The sequence below is a fragment of the Rhinolophus hipposideros genome (assembly GCF_964194185.1).
Source record: "Rhinolophus hipposideros genome assembly, chromosome: 3".
Lineage (NCBI taxonomy): Eukaryota > Metazoa > Chordata > Mammalia > Chiroptera > Rhinolophidae > Rhinolophus > Rhinolophus hipposideros.
This window is the reverse complement of record NC_138049.1, coordinates 76,907,034-76,923,626: the sequence shown is the minus strand read 5'-3', so window position 1 is coordinate 76,923,626 and position 16,593 is coordinate 76,907,034. Positions and strand designations below refer to the sequence as shown.

The 16,593-nt window shown below is 32.9% G+C and overlaps 1 protein-coding gene across 2 annotated transcripts in view; it reads left to right on the top strand.

Moving 5' to 3' along the window:
- COL19A1 (collagen type XIX alpha 1 chain) overlaps positions 1 to 16,593 on the top strand; it is a 313,696-nt gene that overhangs the window by 62,847 nt on the left and 234,256 nt on the right. For both annotated transcript variants that reach the window (XM_081044396.1, XM_081044397.1), the window contains exon 9: positions 5 to 67. In XM_081044396.1, the coding sequence (XP_080900522.1) occupies positions 5 to 67 (63 nt within the window). The remainder of the gene's footprint in view (positions 1 to 4; positions 68 to 16,593) is intronic.

Below are 16,593 nucleotides of genomic sequence, written 5' to 3'. Positions count from 1 at the left end.
TCAGGGAGAAGCAGGATTACCGGGAGCGGCGGGCTCACCAGGTCAGAAAGGAGATAAAGGAGAACCGGTAAGACACCACCCAACTCTGTCAGAATATGAGTGGATTTGTTTGAAAGTGACTTACAAATGTGCCCATCTGATTTTTCTGTCTCATACAAATACACATTTCTGTTAAAGGCTATCAAGGGCTATGTTTAAATGCAATAAGGAAGACATCAGCATTCAAGTATGCTTTTGAGTTACAAACACTTTTGAGTGTTTCCCCAAAAATAAGACCTAGCCGGATCATCAGCTTTTGGAGCAAAAAATTAATATAAGACCCAGTCTTATTTTACTGTAAGACTGGGAATTAGTATCATATCATATCACATCACATCATATCATATCATACCGGGTCTTATATTAATTTTTGTTCCAAAAGACGCATTAGAGCTGATGGTCCAACTAAGTCTTATTTTCGGGGAAACATGGTATTAGAAGTCTGGTCTAAAATTTGAGAAGCTCTGGAAACCCAAATCTTTGTATGTACCTGTAAACTGTTAGAAAAATGAAAAGCAATAAAGTTTAGTTTTTAGTTGTGCTTTAGCCTTCTTTAGCATTTTCTTCTTTCCATACTTGAACTCTTGCTTTTCTTTTCTGCTGATATGTACCCACTGAAAATTCTTCCTTAAATTAATAAATGTATACCCCTTTCATCCATTTCTCTCACCTCTCCCACACCCCACCTCTGGCAACCATCAATCTGTTCTCTGTACCTGTGGGCTAGTTTTTAGATTCCACATGAAAGAGAGATCATACAGTCTTTGCCTTTTTTTTTTTTTGTATGACTTATTTTGCTTAACATAATGCCCGCTAGCTTATCCATGTTTTCACAAATGGCAAGATTTTATTGTTTTATTGCTGAATAGTATTCCATATTATATACAGACACAATGGAATATTTTATATACCACAGGTTCTTTATCCATTCATCCATCAATAGACAGTTACATTGTTTCCCTATCTTGGCTATTTTAAATAATGCTGCAATGAACATGGGGGTACACATATCCTTTGGAGGTAGTGTTTTCATTTTCTTTGGATAAATATTCAGAAGTAGAGGTGCTGGATCATATGTAGTTCTATTTTTAATTTTATGAGGAACCTCCATACTATTTTCCATAGTTGCAGCATCAATTTACAATCCTACCAACAGAGCATAAGTGTTCCCTTTTCTCCACATCCTCATGAACACTTGTATTGCCTGTCTTTTTGATAATAGGCTTTCTAACAGGTATGAGGTGATATATCACTGTGGTTATAATTTTCATTTATCTAATTATTAATGACGTTGAAAATCTTTTTATGTATCTGTTGGCCATCCGTAGGTCTTCTTTGTCTATTCAGATCTCCTGACCATTTTTAAATCAGATTGTTTTTTGTTTTGCTATTGAATTGCATGAGTTTCTTTTTTTTTACATATTTCAGATATTAGCCCCTTATCAGATACATGATTTACAAATATTTTTCTCCCATTCATGAGGTTGCCTTTTCAGTTTGTTGATGGTTCCCTTTGCTGTACAGAGGCTTTTTAGTATGATGCAATCACACTTAGTTATTTTTGCTTTTGCTGCTTTTGCTTTTGGTATCACATTCAAAAAATTATCTTCAAGACCTGTGTCAAGGAACTTATTGCCTATGTTTACTTCTAGGAGTTTTAGTTTCAGGTCTTACGTTCAAATCTTTATTTTGAGTTACTTTTTGTTGATGGTGTAAGATAATGGTCAAATTTTATTCTCTTGCATATGGCTGTCCATTTTATCCAACACATCTTATTGGAAAAGCTGTCATTCCACATTGTATATTCTTGGTTCCTTGGTTGTAAATTAACTGACCATATATGCAGGGGTTTATGTCTGGGCTCTCTTTTACATTCCATCAATCAATGTAGTTTTATGCCAATACCATACCATTTAATTACTATAGCTTTGTGAAATAGTTTGAAATCAAGGAGTGTGATACTTCCAGCTTTGTTCTTTGAAGATTGCTGTGGCTATTTGGGGTTTCTTGTGGTTCCATACTAATTTTAGAATTATTTGTTCTATTATTTTAAAAAATGCACTGATTTAGTGGTTACCAGAGGGTAAAGGGGGGTGGGGGGGTGGGAGATAAGGGTAAGGGGTATCAAATATATGGTGATGGAAGGAGAACTAATTCTGGGTGGTGAACACACAATGGGATTTATAGATGATATAATACAGAATTGTACACCTGAAATCTATGTAATTTTACTAATAAATGTCACCCCAATAAATTTAAAAAAATGCACTGGGATTTTGATAGGGATTGCATTGAATCTGTAGATTACTTTGGATAGTATGGACATTTTAACAATATTGATTGTTCCAGTCCATGAGCATGAAATATCTTTCCATTTTATCTTCTTTCTTTTCTTTCACTAATTACTTATAGTTTTCAATATACATGTCTTTCACCTCCTTGGTTAAACTTATTCCTAGGTATTTTATTATTTTTAATACAGTTGTAAATGAGGTTGTTTTCTTTATGTCTCTGTCTGATAGTTTATTGTTAACGTATAGAAACACAACATATTTCTATGTATTGATTTCATATTCTGCAATTTTACTGAATTAGCTTATTAGTTCCAACAAAATTTTTTGATGAGGTCTTTAGGGCTTTTTATATATAATATCCCGTTATCTGCTAATAGTGACAGTTTTACTTCTTCCTTTTTAATTTGGATGCCTTTTATTTCTTTTTCTTGCCTAATTGCTCTTGCTACGACTTTCAATGGTATGTTAAACAGAAGTAGTAAGAGTGGGCATTCTTGCTTGATTCCTGATCTTAGAGGAAACAGCTTTTTGTTTCTTACTGTTGAGTATGATGTTAACTGTGAGCTTGTCATATACAACCTGTATTAGGTTGAGGTATGTTCTTTCTATACCCACTTTGTTGAGAATTTTGATCATAAATGGATGTTGAATTTTGTCTAATGCTTTTTTGGCATCTATTGAGATGATCATGAGGTTTTTATCCTTCATTTTGATAATGTGGTGTATCATGTTGACTGATTTGCAGATGGGGAACCATCCTTTCATTCCTGGAATAAATCCCACTTGATCATGGTTTATGATCTTTTTAATGTATTGTTGAATTTGGTTTGCTAATATTAATATTTTGTTGGGGATTTTTGCATCTATGTTCATCAGGGATATTGGCCTGTAGTTCTTTTTTTTTTTTTTTTTTTTTTTTTTTCTTGTGGGATCCTTGTGTTGTTTTGGTATCAGGGTAATGCTAGCCTCATAAAATGAATTTGGAAGACTCTCTTTCTCTTCTGTTTCTGGAAGAGTTTGAGAATGATTGATATTAATTCTTCTTTGAATGTTCGGTAGAATGCACCAGTGAAGCCATCTGGCCTTATACTTTTGTTTGTTGGGAGATTTTCAATTGCAGATTTAGTCACCTCACTAGTAACCAGTCTGTTCAGATTTTTTTATTTTATCATTATTCAGTTTTGGTAGGTTGTATGTTTCTAAGAATTTATCCATTTCTTTTAGGTTGCCCAATTTGTTTGTGTGATTGTTCACAGTAGTCTCTCATGATCCTTTGTATTTCTGTGGTTATCAGTTGTAGCATCTTCTCTTTCATTTCTGATTTTATTTATTTGAGTCCTCTCTTTTTTTCATTAGTGAATCCAGCTAAAGACTTGTCAATTTTGTTTATGTTTTCAAAGAACAAGCTCTTTGTTCATTGATCTTCTCTATTAACTTTTTAGTCTCTATTTTATTTATTTCTGTTGTAATATTTGCTATTTCCTTCCTTCTACTAACTTTGGGATTCCTTTGTTCTTTTTTTTTTTAATTTTATGAGGTGTAAAGTTAGAATGTTTATTTCAGACTTTTCTTGTTTCTTGAGGTAGTCATTTATCGCTGTGAACTTCCCCCTTAGAAATGTTTTTGCTGCATCCCACAAATTTTGGTATTTATATTTCCATTTCTGTTTGTCTCAAGGTATTTTTTTATTTGTTTTGATTTTTATTTCTTTTTATTTTCTTATTTCTTTTTCTTTTTTTATTTCTTTTTGTTTGATTTTTTCATTGTTCAGCAGCATGTTGTTTAATCTTCACGTATTTGTGAATTTCCTAATTTTTTTGTGTATGTAATTAATTTCTAGGTTTATACTGTTGTGGTTGGAAAAGATGCTTGATGAGGTTTTCTTAGCTCCCTACCCTTTATTTAAAGAGCTCATCTTTGTTGAATACCTTCTTTGTGTAGGACTCGTTGCTGGGTATTATAGGGGATTGAAAAAATAGGATTCATTTCCTATTTTCAAGGATTTTACATCTGGAAGTGGGTAGAGGGACATTAATTGGCCATACATGTTAGATAGGGAGAGTTGCAGATGTCCTGAGAAAATGGCCTGTGGAGACTAGGAAGAGAGTTTTATGGAGGAGATGGAGAGTAAGCTGGATCTCTACGGATCTAATTATAGGCAATATCCATGCTTAAAGATATGCTTTTTCCTTCTCCCTGCTCCTCTCAAAACTTAACTGCTCTGTTTCCCACTCTTAGTGTTGTATCTTTTGTGAGCTAACTAGATACATTAATTTGTTCTAAAGTTAGGAGATGATTGTTTTTTTGGTATTTCCAGAGTGAAACTGTTTTAAATTCCTTTCATGCCTTAACTTGGAAGTCTAAATCTAGTTGGACTCCTTATTTTAAAAGGTAGGAGACTGATGTCTGAGTAATGACTGATTCCTCCAAGTTGCCCAGCAAGCTTTAACAAAGCCATTCACAGTAACTTGACTCTCACAGGAAAGTCTTCCCATTGTGGCTTGCATGGAAACTTCAGTTAGGTACCTTACCAGGTACTTGAGATGTAATTTTTGAGGTAGGACAGAGCATTTATTTTTGCTTTTTAAATCACATTACTTAGGATAGCTTTGCTTGCTTTTTCTTAAGTAAATAGGTTTTAATATTTTTAAATATAATAACATCAGTCAAATCCAATTTTTGTCACAAAATTATTGCTAATCTGTAGTAGTACTTTAAAAGTACTATCTATAGACATACCAACTACTTATGACAGACAGTTTAGTTTTGAATTTGACTTTCTCAGTTTAGGACATTAACTTCTTAAAAGAAATTGGCCACTTAGATTTTGTCTTTGGGATTAATTCTTCCATGTTTAGAGGGCACCATACAAGGAGTTCAAATACAAAATTATTAATATATAATAAAGCGTATAATATTAAGAGCAAATCTGAATCCTGAGAAGTTTCAGGAAAATTCCATTGTTTTATACTACCTTAACTATGTTCTGAAAACAATTGTTTACAATTGTTGATGTTTTCTTTCTCACAAGCTATTTTGGGCTCTTTTTAAATGTCTCTCTAAAAATATGTATCTACATAATTGGACAGATATATTAAAATCATTTTGGCCATACTCTATAAGTGGTATATGTATACATATGTGTAAATACACCTACATCCATATACTATTATATAAATATATATGATATAGTGTTAACTCATTTTTAGGTAAGTCCTATGTGAAACAATTTTTAACTTTATTCTTGCCTTCCCTGCTCCCTTTTTGTCTTTGCAGAAAATGAGAAATTGTATCACAGAACTTGTTTTGTTCAGGGGATAGCTTCTGGGAAGGACAGAAATATGAGTCTCCATAGTTTTGTCAACATGTATTTGCTAGAGGGTTTGGATTACAGACTTTAATCACTACAGAGTATATGATAAAAAGCCACTGTTATATTAAAAGAGTGCCCCTCTCAGTGTCCCCACCCTGACAGCTGACAGAGCCATTCCTTCTTTGTAAACATAATGTTCTAACTCTGTGGTAGCTATGGATTGGTGTGTGTATGTAGCTAATTTTCTACCTGGTCCCTGGAATGTACCTTATAATTGAACTGCCTGGCCATAGGTGTTCTGTGTTAGAGAATGCAGTCACACAAGCACTGGTCTGCAGCTTATTGGGCCATATTGGCAGTGCCTGCACCAATGTGAGCTGTCTTCACACTTATTAGGACAAAGTCCAAGGCAAGATGTGCTAACAGTGTTTCTTAACAGAAATGAGTACACTCACAAATAATATGTTGCATTCTAAATAATGGGAAGATGTTTGTAACGCACTTTGTCTTTTTTTTTCAGTTACAATTGACATTAAATATTATTTTATATTAGTTTCAGTTGTACCACGTAGTAGTTAGGGATTTATATAATTTCAGGAGTGATATCCTCCCAATAAGTCCAGTACCCACCTAGCACCATATATAGTTATTATAGTATTATTAACTATATTTCCTATGCTATACTTTATATCCCCATGACAATCTTGACTGCCAATTCGTACTTCTTAATCCCTTCATCTTTTTCACCCTGTCCCCCAACATCCCTCCCATCTGGCAACTATCAGTTTGTTCTCTGTATCTTGAGTCTGTTTCTGTTTTGTTTGTTTTTTTATTTTTTCAGATTCCACATAAAAGTGAAATCATATGGTGTTTGTCTTTCTCTGTCTGACTTATTTCACTTAGCACAATACCCTCTAGGTCTATCCATGTTGTTGCAAATGGTAAGATCTCATTCTTTTTTTATAGCTGAGTAATACTCTATTGTATATATGTACCACCTCTTCTTTATCCAATTGTCTATTAAGGATACTTAGGTTGCTTCCATATCTTAGCTATTATAAATATAGCTGCAGTCAATATAAGGATGCATATATCTTTTTGAATTAGTGTTTTGGATTTCTTTGGATAAATACCCTCAAGTGGAATTGCTGAGTCATAAGATAGTTCTATTTTTTAGATTTTTGAGGAACCTCCATACTCTTTTCCATAGTGGCTTTACCATTTTACAGTCCCACAAACAATGCATGAGGGTTTCCTTTTCGCAATCTGCTAGCCAACAATTGTTGCTTGTCGATTTATTAATAATGGCCATTCTGAAAGATGTCAGGTGATATTTTATTGTGGTTTTAATTTGCATTTCTCTGACGATTATTGACATTGAGCATCTTTTCATATGTCTATTGGCCATGTGTATGTCCTCTTTGGAGAAATGTCTGTTCAGGTCCTCTGCCCATTTTTTGATAGGATTGTGTTAAGTTGTGTGAGTTCTTTATAAATTTTGCATTTTAAACCTTTATCAGATATATCATTGGTGAATATCTTCTCCCAGTCAGTAGTTTGTCATTGCGTTTTGTTGATGGTTTCCTTTGCTGTGCAAAAACTTTTTAGTATGATGTAGTCCCACTTATTTACTTTTTCTTTTGTTTCCCTTGCCTGAGGAGATATATCAGAAAAAAATATCACTAAGAGCAGTGTCAGAGAGTTTACTGCTTATGTTTCCTTCTAGGAGTTTTATGGTTTAGTGTCATACATTTAAGTGTTTAATCCATTGAGGTTATTCTTGAAGGTGATGTAAGAAGATGGTCCTGTTTTAATTTTTGCATGCATCTATCCAGTGTTTTTAACATCATTTATTGAATAGACTTTCCCAGAGTATATTCTTGTCTCCTTTGTCATATATTAATTGACCATGTAGGTATGGATTTATTTCTGAACTCTCTATTCTCTTCCATTGATCTATGTATCTGTTTTTATTCCACTACCATGTCGTTTTGATTACTATAGCTTTATAGTAGAGTTTGATATCAGATAACATGGTACCTCCAAATTTGTTCTTCTTTCTCAGGATTGCCATGGCTATTTGGGGTCTTTTATGGTTCCACATAAATTTTAGGATTATTCTAGTTCTGTGAAAAAATGTCATTGGTATTTTGATAGAGATTATATTGAATCTAGAGATTGCTTTGGGTAGTGTGGACATTTTCACAATGTTAATTCTTCCTATTCACAAGAGCGGTATATGCTTCCATTTGTTTGTATCTTCTTTAGTTTCTTTCTTCAATATCTTATAATTTTCTGAGTATAGGTATTTTACCTCTTTGGTTAAATTTATTTCTAGGTATTTTTCTTTACTCAATTGTAAATGAGATTGTTTTCTTAATTTCTTTTTTCTATTAATTTGTTAGTGGTGTATAACAATTCAGATTTCTGAATATTCATTTTGTATCTTACTACTTTACTAAACTCATTTATCAATTCTAATAGGTTTTTGGTAGAATCTTTAGGGTTTTACATATATAGTATCAATTAAAATTTGTTTATTTATTTATTGATTGATCTGCTTGCTATGATTAGGACTTCCAATGCTGTGCTGAATAAAAATGGTGAAAGTGGACATCCATGTCTTGTTCCTGATCTTAAGGAAAACCATTTTAGCTTTTCCCCATTTGGTATGACTTTAGCTGTGGGTTTGTTATATATGACCTTTATTATATTTAGGTATATTACCAATTTGCTGAGAGTTTTTATCATAAATCAATGCTGGATTTTGTCAAATGCTTTTACTGAATCTATTGATATGATCATATGACTTTTATTCTTCATTTTGTCTATGTGGTGTATCACATTAATTTGCTTGTGAGTATTGAACCAACTTTGTACCCCAGAAATAAATCCCACTTGATCATGATATATGATCTACTTAATGTGTTGCTGAATTCAGTTTGCTAATATTTTGTTGAGGATTTTTACATCTATATTAATTAGGGATACTGGCCTATAGTTTTCTTTTTTGTAATGTTTTTGTTGGGTTTTGGAATCAGAGTAATGCTGGCCTTGTAAAATGAGCTTGGAAGCCTTCCATCTTCTTCAATTTTTTTTGGAACAGTTTTAGAAGGATAGGTATTAATTCTTCTAATGTTTGGTGAAATTCACCTGAAAGCCATCCAGTCCAGGACTTTTGTTCATTGGGAGTTTTTTTGTTTGTTTGTTTTAACTCTTTCAATTTCATTAGTAGTAATTGGTCTATTCAGATTTTCTTGTTGACTTAGCCTTGGAAGATTGTATGCTTCTAGAAATTTACCCATTTCTTCCAGATTGTCCAATTTATTGGCCTGTAATTGTAATATATTTTCAGAATCCTTTGTATTTCTGTGGTACCAATTGTCACTTCTCTTATTTCATTCCTGACTTTATTTATTTGGGTCCTCTCTCTTTTTTTCTTGATGATTCTGGTTAAAGGTTTATAAATCTTCTTTATCTTTTTAAAGAGCCAGCTCTTAGTTTCATTGATCTTTTATATTATTTTTTATAGATTCTGTTTTATTTACTTCTACTCTGATCTTTATTATTTCCTTTTTTCTACTCCCTTTGGGCTTTGTTTGTTGTTCTTTTCTAGTTCCTTTAAATGTAAAGTTAGATTGTTTTTTGAGATTTTTCTTGTTTCTTGAGTAGGCCTGTATTTCTATGAATTTCCCTCTTAAAACTGCTTTTGCTGTATGCCATAAATTTGGGGTCATTGTGTTTTCACTTTCATTTGTCTCAAGGTATGTTTGGATTTCTTCCTTGAACTTGTTGCTAATCTATGTATTGTTTAGTAGCATGTTATTTAGCCTCCATGTATTTGTGAGGTTTTTTGTTTTGTTTTGTTTTCAGTTTTCTTATTGATTTCTAGTTTCATACTTTGTGGTTGGAGAAGATGTGTGGTATGATTTCAGTATTCTTAAATTTATGGAGACTTGTTTTGTGGCCTAATGTGGTAAATCCTGGAAAATGTTCCATGTGTGCTTAAAAGAATGTATATTCTGCTGCTTTGGGGTGAAATGCTCTAAATACGTCAGTTAAATCCATCTGGACTATTATGGCACTTAAAACTGCTATTTCCATGTTGATTTTCTCCTGTATAACCTATCCACTAATGTTAATGGGGTGTTAAATTCCCCTACAATTGCTGTATGACTGTCAATCTCACTTTATGTCCACTAATATTTGCTTTATGAATTTAGGTATTCCAGGATATATTTGCTTGTAATATCATTATATGAAAACTTAAAACAATTAGACAATATCTGGTTCTAAGGATTACTTCAATCAAATTGAATATATAAATTGTAATTGCAATAGCTTGTATTTATTGAGTGCTTACTATGTACGAGGCACTGGGGAGAGTGTTATAGATATGTTATCTTTCTGATCCTTACAACTCTTCATGGTGGGTGTCAGTATTGCTATTTAACAGAAGGCAAAATTGAGGTTTAGAGAGGTTAAATTATTGCTTAAGGCCACAGAATCACTAGTCAATCTGGGATCTGAATCTAGGGCTCTTAATTCCAGTGTCCTTCTCTTAACCAGTGTGCATTGTATGAATTTTGAAGTTTGCTCTATATTTTAAAAGTATTTCAGTATTATTTATTTATTTATTTATTTATCATGGTATTTCCACTTAGTATCTTATTTTACCTTTATAACCTCATAAAAATATCATTAACTTCATTTGGAAACTGAGAGAACCATGCATACGTAAAATGATGTCCAGAAGCAACAGAATTAAGAGGACTTATATAGTGGAAATGTCTCTGGGTTAATCCCAACTCTTCTCAGGTTAGCAGTGTGAACTTGGCCCAGCCACCTGTTTTCTCCAGGCTTCATTTCCTTCATTTGTAAAGGTGGGTGTATCATCTATTAGTTCTATGTACATCATAAGGCTGACACAAAAGTGCTTTGAAAAGGCATATGTGGCTTAATTTTCAGTGATTGTGATATGACACACATTAACATTTCTTAACTTGAATTTCCTGTTGTTTGATTTACAAATTATATCAATTTAAGATTTTTGGCATATGAAGAAATTTCACACGTCAGATTTAGAAAGGGTTAAAATACTTTTAAAATATTCTTGTCCCTTTTAAAAACCATGTATGCATCAGAAGTATGGTCCTAATTATTATGAAAAGTATTAAGCACATATTAAGAAAATCATTAAGTCACCCTTAAATTATTTTTAAAAAAGATTAAGTATTGAGTCATTCTTGTTAGAGCATATATCTTAAGAACTCATTTTCTTGTGCATATTGTTTGATTACAAGTAGGTGTCTCCTAGTTTTACATCTAAATATTCATTTTTTCTTTTATTCATCTATTCATCAACTATTTATTGAGTTCCTATTATCATAATAAAAAAGTGGACCAAATGCAGGAGCTATAGCAGTAATGAGAAAGCACAGGACTTGTTCTCACTGAGTTTATAATGTAGTGATGATTTGTTCATGGAGTCTTCCCTCCCTCTGTAGGAATGAAAACCAGTAGAAAAGAACAAGGAGGGAAGGAACCCGTAAAAATGATAATTATTAGCAAATTTATTGTATGCCAAATCAATAAAATATACAAAAATGTATGTTGGAGTTACAATGCATTACATGGCTCTCCATTTATGATATGTTTTTTAAATATTAACATTTGTTTCGACTTCCAGACTATATAAAACTCATAATAGCAAGAAAGTTTAGGGGCAAGCTAAAAATAGCTGGGATAAAATAAACTGGTAATCTACAAAATAAAACAAATAATTAATCAGTATAGTTCCTTTATTTTTTTAATACAAGTACCAGTATTTGATTTAACCAGTATAACCCTTGCTGTGTGACTATGACTTTGGATGATCACAGCCATGAATGTATTTAGCTTTCCTGGCATTTATAATAAACACGGATATACTGTCTCATTTTAAGGAGTTGGTAGTGAGTCTGTTGCAGTTATACTATGTGATTCTGCAATTTTAATGTGCAATAAATAAAGATGGCATTCCTCTGTGTTTAAGTCTGGTATAAAATTTTCATTATTAGAGTATGTGCACAAAATAGTGCCTGAATAGCTTGAGATCAAAAGTCATTTTGCTTGAAGGCATATTGGATAGTTAATTGTGTGAAATGACCAGAAGTACAGTGTTACTGAAGGAACCAGATGTTGTTCTCAAGGTTTTTCTTTTTAGCTTGGTTTTTCTTTTTAGGTTGATGCAAAAGTGATTGCGGTTTTTGTAATTATTTGTTTAACCTTTTAAACTGCAATTACTTTTGCACCAACCTAATATAAGCTCCAGGAAGGATATCTAGGGAAAGTAGGCCAATATATCAGAAATAGTACCACTTTGGAGCCTGAGCCACTTGTCTTTGAATCCTGTTCACCTACTTGCTTTGAATATGATCCTTATTAACACCTAGTCAATAGTTTATTGTGAAGGAATACAATAAAATGTATAAAACACACTTAATATCAGAAGCTGGCACATCATAGATATTCAACAAATATTTCCTCTGCTTTTCTATCCACTGTGTAATTGTTCACATGCTGAAGGAGAGGTGGAGATAATCCACCTAGGTTGAATTTAGTTTCTTATGTAACTTGACCAAAAAATCAAGAAATCTTCATTTGTGAGATAATCCCTTAGAATTTTCAATTGCTTAAATGTTTAAGCATCTAAGAATCTTGAGTTGTTATATGCTACCTGTAGTAAATACTAATAATTTATTGGTAGTTAATTTCTTCAAGAAATCACTCCATGATTTAAATATTCCATTCAAATCTGTCTTTTGTTTCCAGTATTATGTCACAAGACTTTTCGTAGATGTAGTGTACTAGTTTTTGAAGATTACTTTCATTGTTATGCTTAGATAATGTTCGTTAGGGCATCCAAATTTATTTTTTTTCTCATTAGCTATTATATATATATTAGTAATCTTGTTCATTTTACGTTTGGTGCAATGAGATAAAATGGGAAAAGTTTTGAGAATATAATTTCCAAATCTCTTTCCAAATTATGTGTTACTCATAATACTTCTAAAGGTTTTAAATTTTGAGATTCTTACTTTAACCTGTGGCTACTTTATAAAGAGCAAATTTTACTTTTATTCATGCCCATATACTATGAGTTAGACAACTATTTTGAATAATCATGTAAATACTGTCCTGCCTGAGTCAAAACCTACCAGTAGCTTCAGATATCATTTAAGATAAACACTGAAGCTCCAACCATTCACTACAAGGCTTTGTATATAATGTGTAGAGCTCTTCTTACCCCACTCCCCACTCCTTGTATCATCTCCTACCTCTCCTCTTGTTCACTCCTGCTCAAATTCTTTGCACCAGGTTGCATATACCTGGAATGTTCTAGATATCCACTTGGCTTTCTCCCTCACATCATGTAGGCTTTTAGCTCAGAAATCAGTTTAAAATCCTATTCTGACATATCTATATAAAAAGCTTTTCTTCCTTCCATCTCTATATTCCTTCTTTTCTTAGCACTTATTGTCATCTGACATGTTATTATTATGGATTTATTTATTTTCCCCACTAGAATATCAGTTCTGTGAGCACCATACATAGCACACACATAATAAGAGGTAAAAATAAGTTCAATGAATGAACACTATACCTTAAGGAAAGTTTAAGTCATCAACTCAGCTGTTTCTAGAACCTATAAATTAAATGCCCCTAATGCCCAGGGGACCCTGCCAAGCAGGGCAAAGAGTCAACTTGCAAAGAAAGAGCAAGATAAACCATAAAGGACTGTTATATTATTCGTTGCTATTCTACTACACTTTTTTCCCCTTTAAAAAATAAAAGTTCTTTTCACATAGTGACCTGATTAGTTTCCATTTGACATTGCTCATCGTTAATGAAAAATCAGAAATATTTAGGAAAAAGCAACAAGTTTTTGCACAGTTGAATGTTTATATGCCTATTTTCTTATCCTCACTGTGGTGCTTCATTAATCTGATTTATTGCTTTTTAAATTTTCCTAAGGATGTTGTCCTTCTCTCATGGAGTAAGATGGTTTGAAATTCAATTACTGCTTGTATTTAAACACCTATGTGTGATCAGTTTTGTACATCAAGGCACCTAATCAAACCATTCTAAGCATGCTTTCTGTCCAAGACTAAACTCTGGATGGCATTATTTGAAATAATAATTAATACTTTTTAGACTCAATTATTATGATTTTCTGAATCTTTTAATCCTTTTTTTTAAGCAAGTTTATTTGGCAACCTAATCACTTAGCAACCACATCACTTTCTCAGTTCTTTAAGGCCCTAGCTAATACCCTCACCTACTTCAAAGCTGACATTCTTTCAGAGTTATATAAAATAGTAGCTCAATTTCAATGTTCCTGAACCTAAGGGGGAGTGTGATCTGAGCTCTACTTTGGAAACAATTTTCTAGTTTATTTTTGTATTATCTTTCGCATATCCAGTTAATTTCCCCCAAAGTATAGGCTTTATGAAATGATTGCTCACTAATATATTTTTAGAGAAAAATCAAAACAATTTAAAATAGAACAAGTTAACTTACTTGACTCTATAGTCAGAGACTTTGGTATTGATTCTGTTCTACTACCCCACCCTCTAATCTTACTATGTGGAAGTTTCCATTTGGAATGGTCTAATGTGTTAACCCAGAGATTACTAGTGAATTCCCCTTTATTTTCTTCAGTCTGACATTACCCATATGCCTATACTATAGCCACACCACATCAATAAAAAATAATTGAGTCAAAATATGTTCATAATTTTTTAAAAGAAGGAATGTTTTACGTTAATAATAACCTCACAGAAGTAGGATTTAATATTATCATTTTGAGTCTTTTTCTATGTCAGTATAGGAAATAAAGAACATTTCTTCATCCTTAAACATGTCTCTGCTATCTGACTGCTTTACTGATGTTGCTTTTTTTCTCTTAGAAATTATTCAGCCTGACATGCAAACTTTTTATTCCTTCAGTAACGTAAATGTTAGACTCAGTAAAATCCAACAAACTTTGTTGATCAATGATACCATGCTGCAAGTTAGTGTTTGTTCGGGCTGCTATCCTCTTTCTTAAGCTTGCTGAACTGAAGACTCTTCATTGTAAGTAAAAGTTTCTTCAAACACTTGTCTAAAATGGTCTAATTCCTTTCAAATGCCTTTTTCCTTAAAGAATGCTACTCAATACTTTCTCTAACTTCTAAACAGATTGTCCAATCTAAATTTGCTTTCTACATTTATTCCACCATTCTCTTCCTAAATATATATCATAACTGATCTGATTGTTTCAATTTCAGATCACTGGGACTTTTCAAATTACTTCGAATATTGGGACTTTTTTTATAAAGCCAAATACAGAATCACCAGAGTACTTGGACTATAAAATAGATTATTGGATTTCTTTACTTCTTTTTGTAAAGCAAGATTTATATAAGTTTACTCAGTGAGTTATGGGAAAGCAGGATGAAATTTCCCTGGAATACTTTGAAGCAGAATTTACTAAGACTGGAATAAAATGCCATTAATTTCAGTGTTCCAAAGTGACCTCTCTTGGATTCTATTTGAGCAAACCAGGCATAAACTGCTACTGACTGGCTGTGGAGGAGGCTCTCCGCTCCTGAAAAGGTGCTATCAACAGACTGGATTCAGTACAAGATCTAGACGAAGTAACCAACAGGCTCAACCCAGGCAAAAATTAATCAAATCAATTTCAATCAAGGGCCATGAGACTAAGAAAGCCACAGACTAGGAAGTTAAGTACATAAACTAATAAATTCTCTAGAAAAAAAAATTGTTCTTATAAAAGCAGTGGCATTTGGGGCAGAGTGAAGGAACTGGAGCAAGACATAGTATTGCAGAGACAAACACTACTCAGAATTAAAGGTTTTGTTTTTTTTTCCCAGAAACCCAAATTTGTAGAAAGAATATTGTGTGATGATTCGTTCTATTCTCTACCTAAAGTAAAACTTTAATGAAAATAATGGACTGTACCAGCTACTGATAAACTAGTTGGACCTAGTAATTCTAGGAACTGGAAGTTTCAGCCCTTAAGGACGGACCATTTGGCCAAAATGGTGATGGAGGCCATCTCACAAAGTCAATAAACTTCAGTGTCTTTGTGAAGACACAGTCTCCAGAGAACTTAAAAGCTAATATGACCAAAGAGACGCTGTATTAATGGTGGTCTAAAACCAATGCAAATTGTCCTGGCAAATGCTCTCTCTTGATTCCTCGAGCAGTTTTCTTTAAATCTAGTTCATTTGAGTCTTTTTACAGAGCCTCACAGACAATTAGAGAATTCATGCAGCTTCCGGTGGTGCTAACCATGGTACCAGGCTACCCTTAGCTCTTGGATCCTGTGTAGAATTACTGAGTCTTTGACCATCCTCTCCTTAAGGTACAGTCACTGGTGGGGTCAGGTGTGCTTCTACCTTATCACTTCATTTAGTTGCTAAAGGAATGTAACACTCACGAGAGGAGAAATATCACTTTAAGAATGTTTTTCTTACTTCTATAATCCCCAGGTTACTATTTATTTAAAATAACTCATGAATATATACAAAATGAAAATAACAAGAAAGCGACTATTTTATCTGATGGCATGGTTGGTTAATAAGTACTAAATATTTGGCTCCAGTGAAGCTATACCAATTTTTTTTTCATTAAAAATTTTTTTTTAAATGTAAATTAAAGTTGTAAAGATGAGCACTTATGTTTGGGGTAAAATACTTCCCTTGTTTTATGATAAAAATAACTTGATTGATTTTTCTGAGTAATTTTCCAAAGAAAACTCTAGTTCTTAAAGTATTATGTATCCTCAGAGCGCTGTCTCCCACTGTTGGCTTAATGTATTTCATACGCATCTGCCAGTGTGCACACCCAGCATCCCGGAGCCGAACTTTGATCTGCTTCTCAGCATTTGTAATTCTTGGG